The sequence below is a fragment of the Petromyzon marinus genome, chromosome 76 (assembly GCF_048934315.1).
Source record: "Petromyzon marinus isolate PM22_M1 ecotype Great Lakes invasive population chromosome 76, UKy_Petmar_22M1.pri1.0, whole genome shotgun sequence".
NCBI classification, from domain to species: domain Eukaryota; kingdom Metazoa; phylum Chordata; class Hyperoartia; order Petromyzontiformes; family Petromyzontidae; genus Petromyzon; species Petromyzon marinus.
This window is the reverse complement of record NC_133742.1, coordinates 3,667,390-3,693,307: the sequence shown is the minus strand read 5'-3', so window position 1 is coordinate 3,693,307 and position 25,918 is coordinate 3,667,390. Positions and strand designations below refer to the sequence as shown.

Genomic DNA, 25,918 nt, shown 5'->3' with positions numbered 1-25,918 from the left:
TGGGTGAGCGTATGGGTGGGTGAGCGTGTGGGTGGGTGAGCGTGTGGGTGGTGAGCGTGTGGGTGGTGAGCGTGTGGGTGGGTGAGCGTGTGGGTGGGTGTACGTGTGGGTGGGTGGTGAGCGTGTGGGTGGGTGAGCGTGTGGGTGGGTGGTGAGCGTGTGGGTGGGTGAGCGTGTGGGTGGGTGAGCGCGTGGTTGGGTGAGCGTGTGGGTGGGTGAGCATATGGGTGAATGGGTGAGCGTGTGGGTGGGTGAGCGTGTGGGTGGGTGAGCGTGTGGGTGGTGAGCGTCTGGGTGGGTGAGCGTCTGGGTGGGTGAGCGTCTGGGTGGGTCAGCGTGTGGGTGAGCGTGTGGGTGGGTGAGCGTGTGGGTGGGTGAGCGTGTGGGTGGGTGAGCGTGTGGGTGGGTGAGCGTGTGGGTGGGTGAGCGTGTGGGTGGGTGAGCGTGTGGGTGGGTCAGCGTGTGGGTGGGTCAGCGTGTGGGTGGGTCAGCGTGTGGGTGAGCGTGTGGGTGGGTGAGCGTGTGGGTGGGTGAGCGTGTGGGTGGGTGAGCGTGTGGGTGAATGGGTGAGCGTGTGGGTGGTGAGCGTGTGGGTGGGTGAGCGTGTGGGTGGATCAGCGTGTGGGTGGGTGAGCGTGTGGATGAATGGGTGAGCGTGTGGGTGGGTGAGCGTGTGGGTGGTGAGCGTGTGGGTGGGTGAGCGTGTGGGTGGGTGAACGTGTGGGTGGTGAGCGTGTGGGTGAATGGGTGAGCGTGTGGGTGAACGTGTGGGTGAATGGGTGAGCGTCTGGGTAGGTGAGCGTGTGGGTGGGTGAGCGTGTGGGTGAATGGGTGAGCGTGTGGGTGAATGGGTGAGCGTGTGGGTGAATGGGTGAGCGTGTGGGTGAATGGGTGAGCATCTGGGTAGGTGAGCGTGTGGGTGGTGAGCGTCTGGGTGGGTGAGCGTCTGGATGGGTCAGCGTGTGGGTGGGTGAGCGTGTGGGTGGGTGAGCGTGTGGGTGGGTGAGCGTCTGGGTGGGTCAGCGCGTGGGTGAGCGTGTGAGTGGGTGAGCGTGTGGGTGGGTGAGCGTGTGGGTGGGTGAGCGTGTGGGTGGGTGAGCGTGTGGGTGGGTGAGCGTGTGGGTGGGTGAGCATGTGGGTGGGTCAGCGTGTGGGTGAGCGTGTGGGTGGGTAAGCGTGTGGGTGGGTGAGCGTGTGGGTGGGTGAGCGTGTGGGTGGGTGAGCGTGTGGGTGGGTGAGCGTGTGGGTGAATGGGTGAGCGTGTGGGTGGTGAGCGTGTGGGTGGGTGAGCGTGTGGGTGGATCAGCGTGTGGGTGGGTGAGCGTGTGGGTGGGTGAGCGTGTGGGTGGTGAGCGTGTGGGTGGGTGAGCGTGTGGGTGGGTGAACGTGTGGGTGGGTGAACGTGTGGGTGGGTGAGCGTGTGGGTGGTGAGCGTGTGGGTGAATGGGTGAGCGTGTGGGTGAATGGGTGAGCGTGTGGGTGAATGGGTGAGCGTCTGGGTAGGTGAGCGTGTGGGTGGGTGAGCGTGTGGGTGAATGGGTGAGCGTGTGGGTGAATGGGTGAGCGTGTGGGTGAATGGGTGAGCGTGTGGGTGAATGGGTGAGCGTCTGGGTAGGTGAGCGTGTGGGTGGTGAGCGTCTGGGTGGGTGAGCGTCTGGATGGGTCAGCGTGTGGGTGAGCGTGTGGGTGGGTGAGCGTGTGGGTGGGTGAGCGTGTGGGTGGGTGAGCGTGTGGGTGAATGGGTGAGCGTGTGGGTGAGCATCTGGGTGGGTGAGCGTGTGGGTGGTGAGCGTGTGGGTGGGTGAGTGTGTGGGTGGGTCAGCGTGTGGGTGGGTGAGCGTGTGGGTGAATGGGTGAGCGTGTGGGTGAGCGTGTGGGTGGTGAGCGTGTGGGTGGTGAGCGTGTGGGTGGGTGAGCGTGTGGGTGGTGAGCGTTCCTCACCACACGTTGCGTTTGTACATCTGGACCATCACGTCCAGCGCCATCTTGGCTGCTGTACTGTTGCTGTCTCGTACCATGGAGTACAGGAAGTTCTGCAGAGCCTGCAAACTCACCACGCTCACCAGTTACTCACCACGCTCACCAGTTACTCACCAGTTACTCACCACGCTCACCAATTACTCACCACACTCACCAATTACTCACCACGAACTCCAGTTACTCACCACGCTCACCAGTTACTCACCACACTCACCAATTACTCACCACGCTCACCAGTTACTCACCACACTCACCAATTACTCACCACACTCACCAATTACTCACCACGCTCTCCAATTACTCACCACTCATACGCTCACCACGCTCACCAGTTACTCACCAGTTACTCACCACGCTCACCAGTTACTCACCACGCACTCACCAGTTACTCATCAGTTACTCCCCACGCTCACCAGTTACTCACCACGCTCACCAGTTACTCACCACTCACTCGCTCACCACGCTCACCAGTTACTCACCACGCTCACCAGTTACTCACCAGTTACTCACCACGCTCACCAGTTACTCACCACACTCACCAATTACTCACCACGCTCTCACCAATTACTCACCACGCTCACCAGTTACTCACCACGCTCACCAATTACTCACCACGCTCACCAGTTACTCACCACGCTCACCAATTACTCACCACGCTCTCCAATTACTCACCACGCTCACCAGTTACTCACCACACTCACCAATTACTCACCACGCTCACCAGTTACTCACCACACTCACCAATTACTCACCACACTCACCAGTTACTCACCAGTTACTCACCACGCTCACCAGTTACTCACCACGCTCACCAGTTACTCACCACGCTCACCAGTTACTCACCACGCTCACCAGTTACTCACCACACTCACCAATTACTCACCACACTCACCAGTTACTCACCAGTTACTCACCACGCTCACCAGTTACTCACCACGCACTCACCAGTTACTCACCACGCTCACCAGTTACTCACCACGCTCACCAGTTACTCACCACGCTCACCAGTTACTCACCACACTCACCAGTTACTCACCACTCACTCGCTCACCAGTTACTCACCACGCTCACCAATTACTCACCACGCTCACCAATTACTCACCACGCTCACCAATTACTCACCACACTCACCAATTACTCACCACGCTCACCAGTTACTCACCACGCTCACCAGTTACTCACCACGCTCACCAGTTACTCACCAGTTACTCACCACGCTCACCAGTTACTCACCACACTCACCAATTACTCACCACGCTCTCCAATTACTCACCACGCTCACCAGTTACTCACCACACTCACCAGTTACTCACCACTCACTCGCTCACCACGCTCACCAGTTACTCACCACGCTCACCAGTTACTTACCACGCTCACCAGTTACTCACCACTCACTCACCACGCACTCACCACGAACTCACCACGAACTCACCACGCTCACCAGTTACTCACCACGCTCTCCAATTACTCACCACTCACTCGCGCACCACGCTCACCAGTTACTCACCACGCTCACCAGTTACTCACCACACTCACCAATTACTCACCACGCTCACCAGTTACTCACCACACTCACCAATTACTCACCACGAACTCCAGTTACTCACCACGCTCACCAGTTACTCACCAGTTACTCACCACGCTCACCAGTTACTCACTACGCTCACCAGTTACTCATCACGCGCTCACCACGCTCACCAGTTACTCACCACGCTCACCAGTTACTCACCACGCACTCACCAGTTACTCACCACGCTCACCAATTACTCACCACGCTCACCAGTTACTCACCACGCTCACCAGTTACTCACCACGCTCACCAGTTACTCATCACGCACTCACCAGTTACTCACCACGCACTCACCAGTTACTCACCACACTCACCAATTACTCACCAGTTACTCACCACGCACTCACCACGAACTCACCACGAACTCACCATGCTCACCAGTTACCACTCACTCGCTCACCACGCTCACCAGTTACTCACCACACTCACCAATTACTCACCACGCTCACCAATTACTCACCACGCTCACCAATTACTCACCACGCTCACCAGTTACTCACCACGCTCACCAGTTACTCACCACGCTCTCACCAATTACTCACCACGCTCACCAGTTACTCACCACGCTCACCAATTACTCACCACACTCACCAGTTACTCACCACGCTCAAAAATTACTCACCACGCTCACCAATTACTCACCACGCACTCACCAATTACCACGAACTCACCACGCTCACCACTCACCCCACGCTCACCCCACGCTCACCCCGCTTGCTCACCCCACGCTCACCCCGCTCGCTCACCACTCACCCCCCGCTCACCCCACGCTCACCCCGCTCGCTCACCACTCACCCCACGCTCACCCCACGCTCACCCCACGCTCACCCCGCTCGCTCACCACTCACCCCACGCTCACCCCACGCTCACCCCACGCTCACCCCGCTCACTCACCACTCACCCCGCTCGCTCACCCCACGCTCACCCCACGCTCACCGTGTTAACACGATTGTTCCTGTGCTTGGCGTTGATGCCCCGGATGTCACTCACAATGTGCTGGTACAGCGTCTGGGGGGGGAGGGGGGGGGGCACGGGGGGGGGAGGGGGCACGGGGGGGGGGGGTTACAGGAAAACGAGAGTTCTGTACCATCCACCGTGAACCCACCCACCCCACCCACCCTGAACCCACCCTGAACCCCACCCTGAACCCCACCCACCCCACCCCACCCACCCCACCCACCCCACCCACCCACCCCACCCACCCACCCACCCCACCCACCCACCATGAACCCCAGTCAACCCACCCCACCGTGAAACCACCCACCCCACCCACCCTGAACCCCACCCACCCCACCCCACCCACCCTGAACCCCACCCACCCACCCCACCCACCCACCCCACCCACACCACCCACCCACCCCACCCACACCACCCACCCACCCCACCCACCCACCCCACCCACCCACCCACCCCACCCACCCACCATGAACCCCACCCAACCCACCCCACCGTGAAACCACCCACCCCACCCACCGTGAACCCCACCCACCCTACCCACCCACCCACCGTGAAACCACCCACCCCACCCACCGTGAACCCCACCCACCCACCCTACCCACCCACTGTGAAACCACCCACCCCACCCACCGTGAACCCCACCCACCCTACCCACCCACCATGACCCCCACCCACCCCACCCACCATGAACCCCACCGACCCCACCCACCCACCCACCATGAACCCCACCCACCCCACCCACCCCACCCACCCACCATGAACCCCACCCACCCCACCCCACCCACCGTGAACCCACCCCACCCACCCCACCCCACCCACCATGAACCCCACCCACCCACCGTGAACCCCACCCACCCCACCCACCCACCGTGCCACCCACCCACGGTGACCGGCCCACCTTGCGTAGCAGCTTGTCTGGACAACGCAGCAGGGTGAAGAAGAGCTCCAGCAGGCCCAGAGGCTGCACCAGATCCTTGTGCCTCATGAGGATCAGCGCTCTGCACAGGCACTGGCAAAGGTCCCCCGGGTAGCCTCTCAACACACTGCAGGGGCAAGTGCTGGAGAGCTGAGTAGCACGCGCACACACACCTACACACATGTACACACACACCTACACACACACCTACACACACACACCTACACACACCTACACACACACACCTACACACACGTACACACACACACCTACACACACACACCTAGACACACGTACACACACACACCTACACACACGTACACACACACACCTACACACACCTACACACACACACCTACACACACGTACACACACACACCTACACACACACACCTAGACACACGTACACACACACACCTACACACACACCTACACACACGTACACACACCTACACACACACACCTACACACACGTACACACACACACATCTACACACACACACATCTAAACACACACACATCTACACACACACCTACACACACACAGCTACACACACACACACCTACACACACACACACCTACACACACACACACCTACACACACACACACCTACACACATACCTACACACACACCTACACACATATACACACACACCTACACACACAGCTACACACACACACATCTACACACACACACACACACATCTACACACACCTACACACACACACACCTACACACACACACACCTACACACACATACACCTACACACACGTACACACACACACACCTACACACACACACATCTACACACACACACCTACACACACCTACACACACACACACACACCTACACACACACACATCTACACACACACACATCTACACACACACACACCTACACACACGTACACACACACACCTACACACACACACACACCTACACACACACACACACATCTACACACACACACCTACACACACACACAGCTACACACACACACAGCTACACACACACACAGCTACACACATCTACACACACACCTACACACACACACCTACACACATCTACACACACACACCTACACACATCTACACACACACACACCTACACACATGTACACACACACACACACATCTACACACACCTACACACACACACACACGTACACACACACCTACACACACACATCTACACACACACACACATCTACACACACACACAGCTACACACACACACATCTACACACACACGCACACACCTACACACACACACCTACACACATCTACACACACACCTACACACACACACATCTACACACCTACACACATCTACACACACACACACCTACACACATCTACACACACACACCTACACACACACATCTACACACACACACCTACACACACACTCCTACACACACATCTACACACATACACAGCTACATACACACAGCTACACACATACACACCTACAAACACACATCTACACACACCTACAAACACACATCTACACACACCTACACACATCTACACACACACACCTACACACATCTACACACACACACCTACACACATCTACACACACACACCTACATCTACACACACACACACACCTACACCTACACACACACCTACATCTACACACACACACACCTACACACACACACAGCTACACACACACACCTACACACACACACACCTACACACACCTACACACACACACACCTACACACACACACATCTACACACACACACACACACCTACACACACGTACACACACACACCTACACACACACACATCTACACACACACACACCTACACACACACACACACAGCTACACACACACACAGCTACACACACACACAGCTACACACACACACAGCTACACACATCTACACACACACCTACACACACACACCTACACACATCTACACACACACACCTACACACATCTACACACATCTACACACACACACACCTACACACATGTACACACACACACACACATCTACACACACACACACACACACGTACACATACACAGCTACACACACACAGCTACACACATACACACCTACACACACACATCTACACACACACACACCTACACACATCTACACACACACACCTACACACATCTACACACACACCTACACACATCTACACACACACACCTACATCTACACACACACACACACCTACACCTACACACACACCTACATCTACACACACACACCTACACACACACACCTACACACATCTACACACACACACCTACACACATCTACACACACACACACACCTACACACATCTACACACACACCTACAGCTACACACATCTACACACACACACACACCTACACACACACACAGCTACACACACACATCTACACACACAAACAACACACACACAGCTACACACACACAGCTACACACAACAACAACAACAACCGCCATTCGCCACTAAGTGGCGGTGACGTCACCACGACGCTTGTGCCAGGCTATGTGCACCCTGAGGCCACGTGAAGTGTCGAACGCCCGCTGGCAGGAGGTCACGGGGCAGACCCAGGTGCCACGGGTCGACTGACTGAGATGACTGGCTGATGCACCACCTGTGCCCCCTACTGTGCCAACCTGCTGTGCTTTAGCCACCCGGCGCTCCGCTCGCTGTTGTGAGCGTCGCTCCTCCGCCCTCCGTTGTTGTTGGAGGGCGACTGCCTCCAACTGCCCAGTAGCATCCTTCACGAGCCTCCTCCACAGAGGCCGATCTTGACACCGCTGGTACCAGTCATCGGCAAGTCCACTCAGCTCCACGTCCTCCTGTACCACATCACTCCATCTCTTCTCTAGCCCGTGCCGCGCCCGCTTAGCCCCCTCAATCCGGCCAAACAAAAGCTGTTTCGGCATGCGGTGGCTGGGCATGCGGGCTACATGACCCAGCCATCGCAGCCTTGCCTGCCGGAGGAGCTCACCGATGGGACCCTGCCCAGATCTTTCAAGGATTTGTGAGCTCCTCACACAATCCAGTCTGGTTAAACCCAGGATGGATCGTAGGCAGGTCAGCCTAAATGTTTCTAACCGGCGAAGATGTTCCATTAGGGGGGTCCACGTTTCGCAAGCGTAGAGAAGGGAGGGAATGACCGTGGCCGAGAAGACCTGAAGCTTAGTGCGGAGCGACAGACCAGGTAGCTTCCACACAGCGTTACGCAACCGATGAAAAGATATTGCCGCTCGACTGATTCGGAGTGAGACCTCTGCTGTTAAACTGGAGCCAGTCATAAGCACACTGCCCAGGTATGGGAAACTCTCCACTCTCTCCACAACTGCCCCATCACCGATTGGGAGTTGTGGGGGTGGAGTGTCCGATGGTACAAAATACCCAGGCAGGTGCTTAGTTTTGGTGGGGCTGATGGTAAGGCCCCACCTCTTAGTGGCACGCTCCAGTCTCAGCAGCAGCGTCTCCAACTCCTCCTCTGACTGAGCAGCTATTACCAAGTCATCAGCATACATAACGTGGTTGAGCAATAGGGAGCCATCCCTTGACCGCACCCGGGCATCGATTAGCCTCCCATTATATCTGTACCATATGGAGATTCCCCCGGTACAGCTATTGAAGGCTTCACGAACTACGTGGTCAAAATAGATGTTAAATAATGTGGGAGCCAGAGGACATCCCTGTCGCACCCCAAGGTGTACAGGGAATGGCTCTGACTCCCGGCCACGTAGTTTTACCCGGGCCCGCTCACCATCATGAAGGTCCTTAATGATCGTGAGCAGAGGGTCAGGTACTCCAAAAGCACGAAGAACGACCCAGAGCCCAGGCCTACTGATGGTATCATAGGCCTTGACCAGGTCAATAAAGCAGAGATGTAGGTCTTGTTGGAATTCCCTACACCTCTGCTGTAGCAGACGGACAGAAAATATGGCATCTGTGCAGGACCGCCCTTTCCTGAAACCGCATTGGGGCTCCGCAAGCCTCTCCTCAGCGTGCCTGGCAAGGCGATGCTGAATAATCCTTGCCAGGACCTTTCCCGGCACACTGAGGAGTGAGATGCCCCTGTAGTTGTTACAGTCTGTGCGGTCCCCCTTCTTAAAAAGGGGGACCACCAGGGCATCCTTCCAATCCTGCGGAACCCGTCCAGTGGTCCAGACTGTTGTTATGATGTCATATAGGGCAGTCTGTGCACAAACGCCACCCTCCCTCAGCATTTCGCTTGGGAGATCATCTCTGCCCGCTGCCTTTCCTGGTCTCAGACTCCGGATCGCCTTCAATACTTCCTCAGCAGATGGCACCTCAGCCAGCCACTCACAGGGGGTGACTTCATCCAATATTTGAGGCACCGCAGCCTCAGCAGGGTCATCCTCACTTTGTGCCACGATGTTTTCCTGGCTGTGGGATTTTCCCTCCCCCAGGACCTCACAGAAATGCTCAGCAAATCTGCGAACCTGTTCCTGGGGGTCGGAAATTGGATCACCGTTTTTTCCCCTAATGATGGTAATAGGTGTGGCGCTGCAGGTTACTTTTTTGATGGAGTTAAATAGCGATTTGTGATCACGGGCCACTGAGGCAGACTCCATCTCCTCAGCAACCCGCGACCACCACCCATCCTTGCAGCGCCTCACGGCTCTCCGAACCTCCGAGCGAAGGCTGCGGTAAGCCTCCTCATTCTCTGACGTGGGATTCTGTAGCCGATGACAGTGGGCCTGTCGCTTTTTCTCAACCATCCTGAACAACTCCTCTGTCATCCAGGATGTCTGGGGAGGTCTGGACCGCGTACCCAAAGCAGCCATTGCAGCTGCATGAGTCACAGTCCTAAACCTCGCCCATTTACCCTCGACATCAGGAGGAGTCGGGGACGATGCCAATCCCAGCCGCAAGCGATGATGAAATTCTCGCTTGCAACTTTCATCAGATAACTGAGACCAGGCCACTTTAGGTTGGAATGGGGTCCTGGGTGTACACCCACCACCGGAGTGGAAGAATGGCAGGCGCATCTTACAGATGACTAGTCGATGGTCAGAGGGCAGATCAGCTCCACGGTAGGTCCTGGTGTCAAGGACATGGGCTCGCATTCGCTGGTCCGTCACTATGTAGTCCAGCAGATGTTCTTGCTTGGACCCGGCATGCATCCATGATGTTGTGTGGATGCGCCGATGCCGGAACAGCGTGTTGGTAATTACAAGCCCATGGGCTGCACAAAAATCTAGCAGCCTCCTACCATTGTTATTGAGCTGATCTGGCCCATGCCCTCCAATCACTCCAGACCAGGTGCCAGTATCATGACCAACTCGGGCATTGAAGTCACCCAACATGATGACTCTATCCCGAGGGGCCACTTTAGCCAGCACCTGTGACAGGAGGTCATAGAAGGCATTTGACTCATCGGCTTTGCCTGCATCCCTCCACGGATGTTCATCTTCGGTGGGGGCATAAGTAACCACGACCACCATTCCTCGCCTCCGGTTGATGGGAAGGCGAGCCCAAAGTAGCCTGGGGCTTACAGCTTCCCACACCTCACCGCCACGCTCCCACGCCCCCTTCATTCTTTTGTTCAAAAGAAGACCCACACCCTGTTGTTTGGCAGTCTGCTGCCCCGAGTAGAGGACTGTCCACCCCTCATGGTGGCAGGAGCCAGAGCCGGTCCACCGGACCTCCTGAATGCCGCATAGATCCAGGCGGTACCGGTCCAGCTCCCGACAGAGGAGTGGCAGCCTCTCCTCTGCAGTGAGCGTTCGAACATTCCACGTGGCCACCCGTAGTGGCTTTTCGTTGTTTCTGGAGTAGCCCCGAGGGTAGGTATTCAATCTCCTGGCTCCGCCAATTGGGGTTTGGCCAGGAGACGTCATAGACGCCTGGCCCCCCGGGGCCTCCGGCACAAGCTTAGTTGTTACATATTTCACTTTAATTCGTGGTTTTGTGGTAATTAATTGAAGGTGGAGGGGTTACCAGCCCCTCGCACCCGTCCAGAGCCCCCGTTTAGCCCCTGTGGTGGACACATATGCCATGAGGGGAGGAGCCAATCAAAATTGGAACTCCCCCCACAGCACTGTCCACGACAGAGTTGCCCGTCCGGCACCGCGAGGAGGTAGGGGGTTGTTTTACACACACACACCTACACACACACACACCTACACACACACACATCTACACACACACACATCTACACACACACACACCTACACACACGTACACACACACACCTACACACACACACACACCTACACACACACACACATCTACACACACACACACCTACACACACACACACAGCTACACACACACAGCTACACACACACACAGCTACACACATCTACACACACACCTACACACACACACCTACACACATCTACACACACACACCTACACACATCTACACACATCTACACACACACACACCTACACACATGTACACACACACACACATCTACACACATGTACACACACACACGTACACACACACCTACACACACACATCTACACACACACACACACAGCTACACACACACACATCTACACACACACGCACACACCTACACACACACACCTACACACATCTACACACACACCTACACACACACACCTACACACATCTACACACACACCTACACACACACACATCTACACACCTACACACACACCTACACACATCTACACACACACACACCTACACACATCTACACACACACACCTACACACACACATCTACACACACACTCCTACACACACATCTACACACATACACAGCTACACACACACAGCTACACACATACACACCTACACACACATCTACACACACACACACACCTACACACATCTACACACACACACATCTACACACACACACCTACACACACCTACACACATCTACACACACACACCTACATCTACACACACACACACACCTACACCTACACACACACCTACATCTACACACACACCTACACACACACACACCTACACACACCTACACACATCTACACACACACACCTACACACATCTACACACACACCTACAGCTACACACATCTACACACACACACACACCTACACACACACATCTACACACACAGCTACACACACACAGCTACACACACACAGCTACACACACACACACACCTACACACACGTACACACACACACCTACACACACACACACACCTACACACACACACACACATCTACACACACACACACCTACACACATCTACACACATCTACACACACACCTACACACATGTACACACACACACATCTACACACACCTACACACACACACACACACACGTACACACACACCTACACACACACATCTACACACACACACATCTACACACACACACAGCTACACACACATCTACACACACACGCACACACCTACACACACACACCTACACACATCTACACACACACCTACACACCTACACACACACCTACACACATCTACACACACACACACCTACACACATCTACACACACACACCTACACACACACATCTACACACACACACCTACACACACACTCCTACACACACATCTACACACATACACAGCTACACACACACAGCTACACACATACACACCTACACACACACACACACACCTACACACATCTACACACACACACCTACACACATCTACACACACACACCTACACACACCTACACACATCTACACACACACACCTACATCTACACACACACACACACACCTACACCTACATCTACACACACACACACCTACACACACCTACACACATCTACACACACACACCTACACACATCTACACACACACACACACCTACACACATCTACACACACACCTACAGCTACACACATCTACACACACACACACACCTACACACACACACAGCTACACACACACATCTACACACACAGCTACACACACACAGCTACACACACACACAGCTACACACACCTACACACAGCTACACACACCTACACACACACAGCTACACACACACAGCTACACACACACAGCTACACACACACACACCTACACACACACACACCTACACACACACACATCTACACACACACACATCTACACACACACACACCTACACACACGTACACACACACACCTACACACACACACACACCTACACACACACACACATCTACACACACACACACCTACACACACACACACAGCTACACACACACAGCTACACACACACACAGCTACACACATCTACACACACACCTACACACACACACCTACACACATCTACACACACACACCTACACACATCTACACACATCTACACACACACACACCTACACACATGTACACACACACACACATCTACACACATGTACACACACACACGTACACACACACCTACACACACACATCTACACACACACACACACAGCTACACACACACACATCTACACACACACGCACACACCTACACACACACACCTACACACATCTACACACACACCTACACACACACACCTACACACATCTACACACACACCTACACACACACACATCTACACACCTACACACACACCTACACACATCTACACACACACACACCTACACACATCTACACACACACACCTACACACACACATCTACACACACACTCCTACACACACATCTACACACATACACAGCTACACACACACAGCTACACACATACACACCTACACACACATCTACACACACACACACACCTACACACATCTACACACACACACATCTACACACACACACCTACACACACCTACACACATCTACACACACACACCTACATCTACACACACACACACACCTACACCTACACACACACCTACATCTACACACACACCTACACACACACACACCTACACACACCTACACACATCTACACACACACACCTACACACATCTACACACACACCTACAGCTACACACATCTACACACACACACACACCTACACACACACATCTACACACACAGCTACACACACACAGCTACACACACACACACACCTACACACACGTACACACACACACCTACACACACACACACACCTACACACACACACACACATCTACACACACACACACCTACACACATCTACACACATCTACACACACACCTACACACATGTACACACACACACATCTACACACACCTACACACACACACACACACACGTACACACACACCTACACACACACATCTACACACACACACATCTACACACACACACAGCTACACACACATCTACACACACACGCACACACCTACACACACACACCTACACACATCTACACACACACCTACACACCTACACACACACCTACACACATCTACACACACACACACCTACACACATCTACACACACACACCTACACACACACATCTACACACACACACCTACACACACACTCCTACACACACATCTACACACATACACAGCTACACACACACAGCTACACACATACACACCTACACACACACACACACACCTACACACATCTACACACACACACCTACACACATCTACACACACACACCTACACACACCTACACACATCTACACACACACACCTACATCTACACACACACACACACACCTACACCTACATCTACACACACACACACCTACACACACCTACACACATCTACACACACACACCTACACACATCTACACACACACACACACCTACACACATCTACACACACACCTACAGCTACACACATCTACACACACACACACACCTACACACACACACAGCTACACACACACATCTACACACACAGCTACACACACACAGCTACACACACACACAGCTACACACACCTACACACAGCTACACACACCTACACACACACAGCTACACACACACAGCTACACACACACAGCTACACACACACACACCTACACACACACACACCTACACACACACACATCTACACACACACACAGCTACACACACTACACACACACAGCTACACACATACACCCACACACACACACCTACACACACACATCTACACACACACACACACAGCTACACACACACACACACAGCTCTACACACACCTACACACATCTACACACACCTACACACACCTACACACACACATCTACACACACACACACAGCTACACACACACACACACACAGCTCTACACACACCTACACACATCTACACACACCTACACACACGTACACACACACGTACACACACACACACATCTACACACACACAGCTACACACACACAGCTACACACACACAGCTACACCCACACACACAGCTACACACACACACACACAGCTACACACACACAGCTACACACACACAGCTACACACACACAGCTACACAAAGACAAAGATCCCCAATATAGCCTTGACAGACTGTTGGGGCAAGTGCTGTTAGCGAGCACCTATGAAGGCCGGAACGGTACACGAGGGGGTGGGTGGCCAGCACCACGCCCGACCGCCTTTGTCTCCCTAGTGGCAATGTTTACACACCGCACCAGGTACTCATTTGAGGCTGAGTCGACCTAGGGGAGGCCCGGGACCGGTTCAGATAATCGTCACTGGTGTTGGCCGTGAGCGGGAATCGAACCCGGGTCGACAGGTTCATAGCGCAGCGTAGCGCTAACCGCTACACTATCGCTCCCCACAATACACACACACAGCTACACACACACCTACACACGCACACCTACACACACACACCTACACAAACACACAAATCTACACAGACAGCTACAACTACACACCAACACACACACACAGCTACACCTGTGGTGGAGAGTGTACACCTGTGGTGGTGAGGGTACACCTGTGGTGGTGAGGGTACACCTGTGGTGGTGAGGGTACACATGTGGTGGTGAGTGTACACCTGTGGTGAGTATACACCTGTGGTGGTGAGGGTACACCTGTGGTGGTGAGTGTACACCTGTGGTGAGTGTACACCTGTGGTGGTGAGTGTACACCTGTGGTGAGGGTACACGGGGGCGTGGTGAGGCTACACCTGTGGTGGTGAGGGTACACCTGTGGTGAGTGTACACCTGTGGTGGTGAGGGTACACCTGTGGTGAGGGTACACCTGTGGTGGTGAGGGTACACCTGTGGTGGTGAGGGTACACCTGTGGTGGTGAGGCTACACCTGTGGTGGTGAGGGTACACCTGTGGTGGTGAGGGTACACCTGTGGTGGTGAGTGTACACCTGTGGTGAGGGTACACGGGGGCGTGGTGAGGCTACACCTGTGGTGGTGAGTGTACACCTGTGGTGGTGAGTGTACACCTGTGGTGGTGAGTGTACACCTGTGGTGGTGAGGCTACACCTGTGGTGGTGAGTGTACACCTGTGGTGGTGAGGGTACACCTGTGGTGGTGAGGGTACACCTGTGGTGAGGGTACACCTGTGGTGGTGAGTGTACACCTGTGGTGGTGAGGGTACACCTGTGGTGGTGAGTGTACACCTGTGGTAGTGAGTGTACACCTGTGGTGGTGAGGGTACACCTGTGGTGAGGGTACACCTGTGGTGGTGAGTGTACACCTGTGGTGGTGAGGGTACACCTGTGGTGAGTATACACCTGTGGTGGTGAGGGTGCACCTGTGGTGGTGAGGGTGCACCTGTGGTGGTGAGTGTACACCTGTGGTGGTGAGTGTACACCTGTGGTGAGTGTACACGGGGGCGTGGTGAGGCTACACCTGTGGTGGTGAGGGTACACCTGTGGTGAGTGTACACCTGTGGTGGTGAGGGTACACCTGTGGTGAGGGTACACCTGTGGTGGTGAGGGTACACCTGTGGTGGTGAGGGTACACCTGTGGTGGTGAGTGTACACCTGTGGTAGTGAGTGTACACCTGTGGTGGTGAGGGTACACCTGTGGTGAGGGTACACCTGTGGTGGTGAGTGTACACCTGTGGTGGTGAGGGTACACCTGTGGTAGTGAGTGTACACCTGTGGTGGTGAGTGTACACCTGTGGTGAGTATACACCTGTGGTGGTGAGGGTGCACCTGTGGTGGTGAGTGTACACCTGTGGTGAGTGTACACCTGTGGTGGTGAGTGTACACCTGTGGTGAGGGTACACGGGGGCGTGGTGAGGCTACACCTGTGGTGGTGAGGGTACACCTGTGGTGAGTGTACACCTGTGGTGGTGAGGGTACACCTGTGGTGAGGGTACACCTGTGGTGGTGAGGGTACACCTGTGGTGGTGAGGGTACACCTGTGGTGGTGAGGCTACACCTGTGGTGGTGAGGGTACACATGTGGTGGTGAGTGTACACCTGTGGTGAGTATACACCTGTGGTGGTGAGGGTACACCTGTGGTGGTGAGGGTACACATGTGGTGGTGAGGGTACACCTGTGGTGGTGAGGGTACACCTGTGGTGGTGAGGGTACACCTGTGGTGGTGAGGGTACACCTGTGGTGAGTGTACACCTGTGGTGGTGAGTGTACACCTGTGGTGGTGAGGGTACACCTGTGGTGAGTATACACCTGTGGTGGTGAGTGTACACCTGTGGTGGTGAGGCTACACCTGTGGTGGTGAGTGTACACCTGTGGTGGTGAGTGTACACCTGTGGTGGTGAGTGTACACCTGTGGTGGTGAGGCTACACCTGTGGTGGTGAGGGTACACCTGTGGTGAGTGTACACCTGTGGTGGTGAGTGTACACCTGTGGTGGTGAGTGTACACCTGTGGTGGTGAGGCTACACCTGTGGTGGTGAGGGTACACCTGTGGTGGTGAGGGTACACCTGTGGTGAGGGTACACCTGTGGTGGTGAGTGTACACCTGTGGTGGTGAGGGTACACCTGTGGTGGTGAGAGTACACCTGTGGTGGTGAGTGTACACCTGTGGTGGTGAGGGTACACCTGTGGTGGTGAGGGTACACCTGTGGTGAGTGTACACCTGTGGTGGTGAGGGTACACCTGTGGTGGTGAGGGTACACCTGTGGTGGTGAGGGTACACCTGTGGTGGTGAGTGTACACCTGTGGTGGTGAGTGTACACCTGTGGTGGTGAGGGTACACCTGTGGTGAGTGTACACCTGTGGTGGTGAGGGTACACCTGTGGTGGTGAGGGTACACCTGTGGTGGTGAGTGTACACCTGTGGTGGTGAGTGTACACCTGTGGTGGTGAGGGTACACCTGTGGTGGTGAGTGTACACCTGTGGTGGTGAGTGTACACCTGTGGTGGTGAGGGTACACCTGTGGTGGTGAGGCTACACCTGTGGTGGTGAGTGTACACCTGTGGTGAGGGTACACCTGTGGTGGTGAGTGTACACCTGTGGTGGTGAGGGTACACCTGTGGTGAGGGTACACCTGTGGTGGTGAGGGTACACCTGTGGTGGTGAGGCTACACCTGTGGTGGTGAGGGTACACCTGTGGTGGTGAGGCTACACCTGTGGTGGTGAGTGTACACCTGTGGTGGTGAGTGTACACCTGTGGTGAGGGTACACCTGTGGTGGTGAGTGTACACCTGTGGTGGTGAGGGTACACCTGTGGTGGTGAGGGTACACCTGTGGTGGTGAGTGTACACCTGTGGTGGTGAGTGTACACCTGTGGTGGTGAGTATACACCTGTGGTGGTGAGGGTACACCTGTGGTGGTGAGGGTACACCTGTGGTGGTGAGGCTACACCTGTGGTGGTGAGGGTACACCTGTGGTGGTGAGTGTACACCTGTGGTGGTGAGGGTACACCTGTGGTGGTGAGGGTACACCTGTGGTGGTGAGTGTACACCTGTGGTGAGTGTACACCTGTGGTGAGTGTACACCTGTGGTGAGTGTACACCTGTGGTGGTGAGGGTACACCTGTGGTGGTGAGGCTACACCTGTGGTGGTGAGGGTACACCTGTGGTGGTGAGGGTACACCTGTGGTGGTGAGGCTACACCTGTGGTGGTGAGGGTACACCTGTGGTGGTGAGGGTACACGGGGGCGTGGTGAGGGTACACGGGGGGGGAGGGGGGTACCATGCGCAGTTCCGTGTCGGTGGTCGAGTGGTGCTGCTGCAGGAGCTGAGCGAGGTGCTGCGGGAACTCCGCTAGGAGATCCTTGTAGCAGTGAGCCACCTACAGGGGCAATAGTATCAGTAGTATCAGTAGTAGCAATAGTATCAGTACTATAGGTAGTATCGGTAGTAGCAATAGCAATAGTAGCAGTAGTATCAGTAGTAGCAATAGTATCAGTAGTATCAGTAGTAGCAATAGTATCAGTACTATAGGTAGTATCGGTAGTAGCAATAGCAATAGTAGCAGTAGTATCAATAGTAGCAATAGTATCAGTACTATAGGTAGTATCGGTAGTAGCAATAGCAATAGTAGCAGTAGTATCAATAGTAGCAATAGTATCAGTACTATAGGTAGTACCAGTAGTAGCAATAGCAATAGTAGCAGTAGTATCAGTAGTAGCAATAGTATCAGTAGTATCAGTAGTAGCAATAGCATCAGCAGTATCAGCAATAGCAATAGCATCAGTAGTATCAGTACTATAGGTAGTATCAGTAGTAGCAATAGCAATAGTATCAGTAGCAGCAATAGTCTCAGTAGCAGCAATAGTATCAGTAGCAGCAATAGTATCAGTAGTATCAGTAGCAGCAATAGTATCAGTAGTAGCAATAGTATCAGTAGCATCAGTAGCAGCAATAGTATCAGTAGCAGCAATAGTATAAGTAGTATCAGTTACAGCAATAGTATCAGTCGTATCAGTAGCAGCAATAGTATCAGTAGTAGCAGTAGCAGCAATAGTATCAGTAGTAGCAGTAGCAGCAATAGTATCAGTAGCAGCAATAGTATCAGTAGTAGCAATAGTATCAGTAGTATCAGTAGCAGCAATAGTATCAGTAGTATCAATAGCAATAGTATCAGTAGCAATAGTATCAGTAGCAATAGTATCAGTAGTGTGTACTATAGACTGTGCGTGTGTACTATAGACTGTGTACTATAGACTGTCTACTATAGAATGTGTACTATAGTATGTCTACTATAGTATGTGTACTATAGACTGTGTACTATAGTAGTAGTGAACTATAGCACACGTACTATAGTACACATACTATAGTACTATAGTATGTGTACTATAGTATGTGTACTACAGTACTATAGTATTGTACTATAGGACTATAGTATGTGTACTATAGTATGTGAACTATAGTACACATACTATAGTACACATACTATAGTACACATACTATAGTACTATAGTACACATACTATAGTACACATACTATAGTACTATAGTACACATACTATAGTACTATAGTACACATACTATAGTACTATAGTATGTGTACTATAGTACGTGTACTATAGTATGTGTACTATAGTACGTGTACTATAGTATGTGTACTATAGTACGTGTACTATAGTATGTGTAATATAGTACTATAGTGCACATACTATAGTACTATAGTACGTGTACTATAGTACTATAGTACGTGTACTATAGTACGTGTACTATAGTACTATAGTACGTGTACTATAGCATGTGTACTATAGTACTATAGTATTAAAGTATGTGTACTATAGTACTATAGTATGTGTACTATAGTATGTGTACTATAGTACTATAGTATGTGAACTATAGTATGTGTACTATAGTACTATAGTATGTGTACTATAGTATGTGTACTATAGGACTATAGTATGCGTACTATAGTATGTGAACTATAGTATGTGTACTATAGTACGTGTACTATATTACTATAGTACGTGTACTATAGTACTATAGTACGTGTACTATAGTACTATAGTACGTGTACTATAGTACTATAGTACGTGTACTATAGTGTGTGTACTATAGTACTATAGTACGTGTACTATAGTACTATAGTACACATACTATAGTACTATAGTATGTGTACTATAGTATGTGTACTACAGTACTATAGTACGTGTACTATAGCACGTGTACTACAGCACGTGTACTATAGCACGTGTACTATTGTATGTGTACTATAGTACTATAGTATGTGTACTATAGTACTATAGTATGTGTACTATAGTACTATAGTATGTGTACTATAGTACTAAAGTATGTGTACTATAGGACTATAGTATGTGTACTACAGACTACTATAGTACGTGTACTATAGTACTATAGTATGTGTACTATAGTACTATAGTATGTGTACTATAGTACTATAGTATGTGTACTATAGTACGTGTACTATAGTACTATAGTACACATACTATAGTACTATAGTATGTGTACTATAGTATGTGTACTACAGTACTATAACACGTGTACTATAGCACGTGTACTATAGCACGTGTACTATAGTATGTGTACTATAGTACTATAGTATGTGTACTATAGTACTAAAGTATGTGTACTATAGGACTATAGTATGTGTACTACAGACTACTATAGTACGTGTACTATAGTACTATAGTATGTGTACTACAGTACTATAGTATGTGTACTATAGTACTATAGTATGTGTACTATAGTACTATAGTACGTGTACTATAGTACTATAGTACGTGTACTATAGTACTATAGTACGTGTACTATAGTACTATAGTACGTGTACTATAGTGTGTGTACTATAGTACTATAGTACGTGTAGTATAGTACGTGTACTATAGTACTATAGTACACATACTATAGTACTATAGTATGTGTACTATAGTATGTGTACTACAGTACTATAGTACGTGTACTATAGCACGTGTACTATAGCACGTGTACTATAGTACGTGTACTATAGTACTATAGTATGTGTAGTATAGTACTATAGTACGTGTACTATAGTACTATAGTATGTGTACTATAGTACTAAAGTATGTGTACTATAGGACTATAGTATGTGTACTACAGACTACTATAGTACGTGTACTATAGTAGACTATAGTACGTGTACTATAGTCTACTATAGTATGTGTACTATATTACTAAAGTATGTGCACTATAGGACTATAGTATGTGTACTACAGACTACTATAGTACGTGTACTATAGTACTATAGTGTGTGTACTATAGTACTACAGTATGTGTACTATAGTATTGTACTATAGGACTATAGTACGTGTACTATAGTGTGTGAACTATAGTGTGTACTATAGTACTATAGTGTGTGTACTATAGTACTATAGTATATGTACTATAGTACTATAGTATGTGTACTATAGTATGTGTACTATAGTATTATAGTGTGTGTACTATAGAACTACAGTATGTGTACTATAGTTCTATAGTACGTGTACTATAGTACTATAGTATGTGTACTACAGACCTGTGCTATAAACATGATGAGCTCCCCCAGTTCCTTGTTGGGCTGCTCCGGGTGGAGCTGAAACACCTCCAGCTTCGACTCATAGTGACGATACTGCTGCAGGAACTGTGCACACATCACCAACAGTAGCAGCAGTATCAGCAGCAGCAGTAGTAGTATCAGCAGCAGTAGTAGTATCAGCAGCAGTAGTAGTATCAGCAGTTGCAGTAGTAGTATCAGCAGTAGTAGCGGCAGTAGTAGCGGCAGTAGTAGTAGTATCAGCAGTAGTAGTATCAGCAGTAGTAGTAGTATCAGCAGCAGTAGTAGTAGTATCAGCAGCAGTAGTAGTATCAGCAGTTGCAGTAGTAGTATCAGCAGTAGTATCAGCAGCAGTAGTAGTATCAGCTGCAGTAGCAGTAGTAGCATCAGTAGTATCAGTAGTAGTATCAGCAGTAGTAGTATCAGCAGTAGTAGTATCAGCAGTAGTAGTATCAGCAGTAATAGTAGCAGCAGTAGTAGTAGCATCAGTAGTAGTAGTATCAGCAGTAGTAGAAGCAGTAGTAGCATCAGCAGCAGTAGTATCAGCAGCAACAGTAGTAGTATCAGTAGTAATAGTATCAGCAGTAGTAGTATCAGCAGTAGTATCAGCAGTAGCAGTAGTAGCCGCAGTAGTAGTATCAGGAGCAGTAGTAGTAGCAGCAGCAGTAGTATCAGCAGTAGTAGTATCAGCAGTAGCAGCAACATCAGAAGCAGTAGCATCACCATCAGAAGTATCAGCAGCAGTAGTAGTAGCAGCAGTAACAGTAGTAGTATCAATAGTAATAGTATCAGTAGTATCAGCAGCAGTAGTATCAGTAGTAGTAGTATCAGCAGTAGTAGTATCAGTAGTAGAAGCAGTAGTAGCATCAGCAGTAGTAGTATCAGCAGTAGTAGAAGCAGTAGTAGCATCAGCAGCAGTAGTATCAGCAGCAGCAGTAGTAGTATCAGTAGTAATAGTATCAGTAGTATCAGCAGTAGTAGTATCAGCAGTAGTAGCATCAGCAGTAGTATCAGCAGTAGTAGCAGCAGTAGTAGTAGTTGTATCAGGAGCAGTAGTATCAGCAGTAGTAGTATCAGCAGTAGTATCAGCAGTAGCAGTAGTATCAGGAGCAGTAGGATCAGCAGTAGTAGTAGCAGCAACATCAGAAGCAGTAGCATCAGCATCAGTAGTAGCAGCAGCAGTAACAGTAGTATCAGCAGCAGTAGTAGCATCTCTACCATCATAACAACCAACATCACCATCATCTGTACAATGCTCCGCACGCGACCACTGTACACGCACTGTACGTGCTGCGTACAGTGCGCGCGCGTGCCACTGTAGCGCCTTTTGCGGTGCGACACGTGGGTCCGAGGCTGCACTGTACGCCCCGTGCACTGTACAGCCCGCGTGGTGGTACAGTGCTACAGAAAAGTGACGCCGGTACAGTGCGCGTACAGTGCGGACCGCGTGGGTGACAGCGCGCGCGTGTACAGTGTGGCCCGCGCGTGTACAGTGCTACATAAAGTGTCGCCGGTACAGTGCGTGTACAGTGCGGCCCGCGCGTGTACAGTGCTCGCCTCGTCTCGGTAGGACTCCGGGTCTCGCTTGACCAGGTTCTGCAACTGCTGGACGCTGTGCGCCAGCTGATTGTTGCGTCTGCCGGCCATCCTCGCTGGGCCGTCTCACGCGGCGAGGCGAGATAATGGATGGGGACTCACGCTCCTCTCTCTCTCTGTCTGTCTCTCTCTGTCTCTCTCTCTCCCTCTCTCTGTCTCCCTCTGCCTATGCCTCTCTGTCTCTCTCTCTCTGTCTCTCTCTCTCTCTCTCCCTCTCTCTGTCTGCCTATGCCTCTCTCTGTCTCTCCCTCCCTCTCTCTCCCTCCCTCTCTCTGTCTCTCCCTCCCTCTCTCTGTCTCTCTCTCTCTCTGCCTCTCTCTGTCTCTCCCTCCCTCTCTCTGTCTCTCCCTCCCTCTCTCTGTCTCTCTCCCTCTGTCTCTTCCTCCCTCTCTCTGCCTATGCCTCTCTCTGTCTCTCCCTCTCTGCCTCTCTGTCTCCCTCTGTCTCTCTCCCTCTCTCTCTCTGCCTATGCCTCTGTGTCTCTCTCCCTCTCTGCCTATGCCTCTGTCTCACCCCGCTCTCTCTCCCCCCTCTCTCTCTCTCTCCCTCTCCCCGCTCTCCTCCCTCTCTCTCTCCGCTCTCCCCCGCCGCGAGCTGCGTGTTGAGGCGACTTCGGCCTCGGCTTCTCCACAGCCACGTGGGTGAGGGGCGGGGCAGGAGCACGAGGAGGGGTTAGGGGGTCACGGCGTGACGGGGGTGGGCGGAGCAACTTGGCTTAGGGCGGGGATTTGTTCGTCTCAAGGATTAGAGGGCGGAGCCTCGAGCCGAAGGGGGGGGGGGCCTCGAGGCTGATGAGGCGGGGCCTCGAGACTGGGGGGCGGGGCCTCGAGACTGGGGGGCGGGGCCTTGAGTCGAATGAAACGGAGCCTCGAGCCTAGGGGGAGGGGCCTCGAAATTGGGAGGCGTGGCCTTGAGTCAAATCGAACGGAGCCTCGGGGGAGGGGCCTTGAGACTGGGGGGCGGGGCCTCGAGTCGAATGGAACGGAGCCTCGAGCTTGGGGGGAGGGGCCTCGAGACTGGGGGGAGGGGCCTCGAGACTGGGGGGAGGGGCCTCGAGTCGAATGGAACGGAGCCTCGGGGGAGGGGCCTCGAGTCTAATGGGACCCAGCCTCGAGCCTAGGGGGAGGGGCCTCGAGATTGGGGGGGCGGGGCCTTGAGTCAAATGGAACGGAGCCTCGGGGGAGGGGCCTTGAGACTGGGGGGCGGGGCCTCGAGTCGAAGGGAACGGAGCCTCGGGGGAGGGGCCTTGAGACTGGGGGGCGGGGTCTCGAGTCGAATGGAACGAAGCCTAGAGCCCAGGGGGAGGGGCCTCGAGACGATGGGCGTCGGGTCCTTGATACTAAGGGGGCGGGGCCTTGAGACTAAAGGGGTGGGGCCTCGAGAATAGGAGGCGGGGCCTCCACGCGTAGAGGGCAGGGGCTTGAGTATAAGAGGGCGGGACCTTCAGTCTAAGGGAGGCGGGGTATCAAAACCAGGGGCGGGGCTTCAGTTGATTGGGGGCGAGGCTTGGGTCGAGGTGGGCGGGGTTTATTAAGTGAGCGAGTGGGTGAGTGATTAGGTGAATGAGATGGTGAGTGAGATTGTGAGTGATTAGGCGAGTGAGATGGTGAGTGATTAGGTGAGTGATTAGGTGAGTGTGTTCATGAGTAGGGTAGGTGGGTG

At 52.2% G+C, this 25,918-nt stretch overlaps 1 protein-coding gene across 1 annotated transcript; it reads right to left on the bottom strand.

Moving 5' to 3' along the window:
* Nucleotides 1–1,911: 1,911 nt before the first annotated feature.
* LOC116937513 (protein SDA1 homolog) lies at nucleotides 1,912–24,951 on the bottom strand. Its single transcript, XM_076056529.1, has 6 exons — nucleotides 24,218–24,951; nucleotides 22,643–22,747; nucleotides 19,380–19,478; nucleotides 5,406–5,516; nucleotides 4,487–4,558; nucleotides 1,912–2,042 (listed from the first exon to the last, which is right to left on the bottom strand). Exons 1-6 carry the CDS (start codon nucleotides 24,305–24,307, stop codon nucleotides 1,938–1,940), a joined length of 582 nt encoding a protein of 193 aa, XP_075912644.1. The 5' UTR covers nucleotides 24,308–24,951; the 3' UTR covers nucleotides 1,912–1,937.
* Between the last annotated feature and the right edge of the window lie 967 nt (nucleotides 24,952–25,918).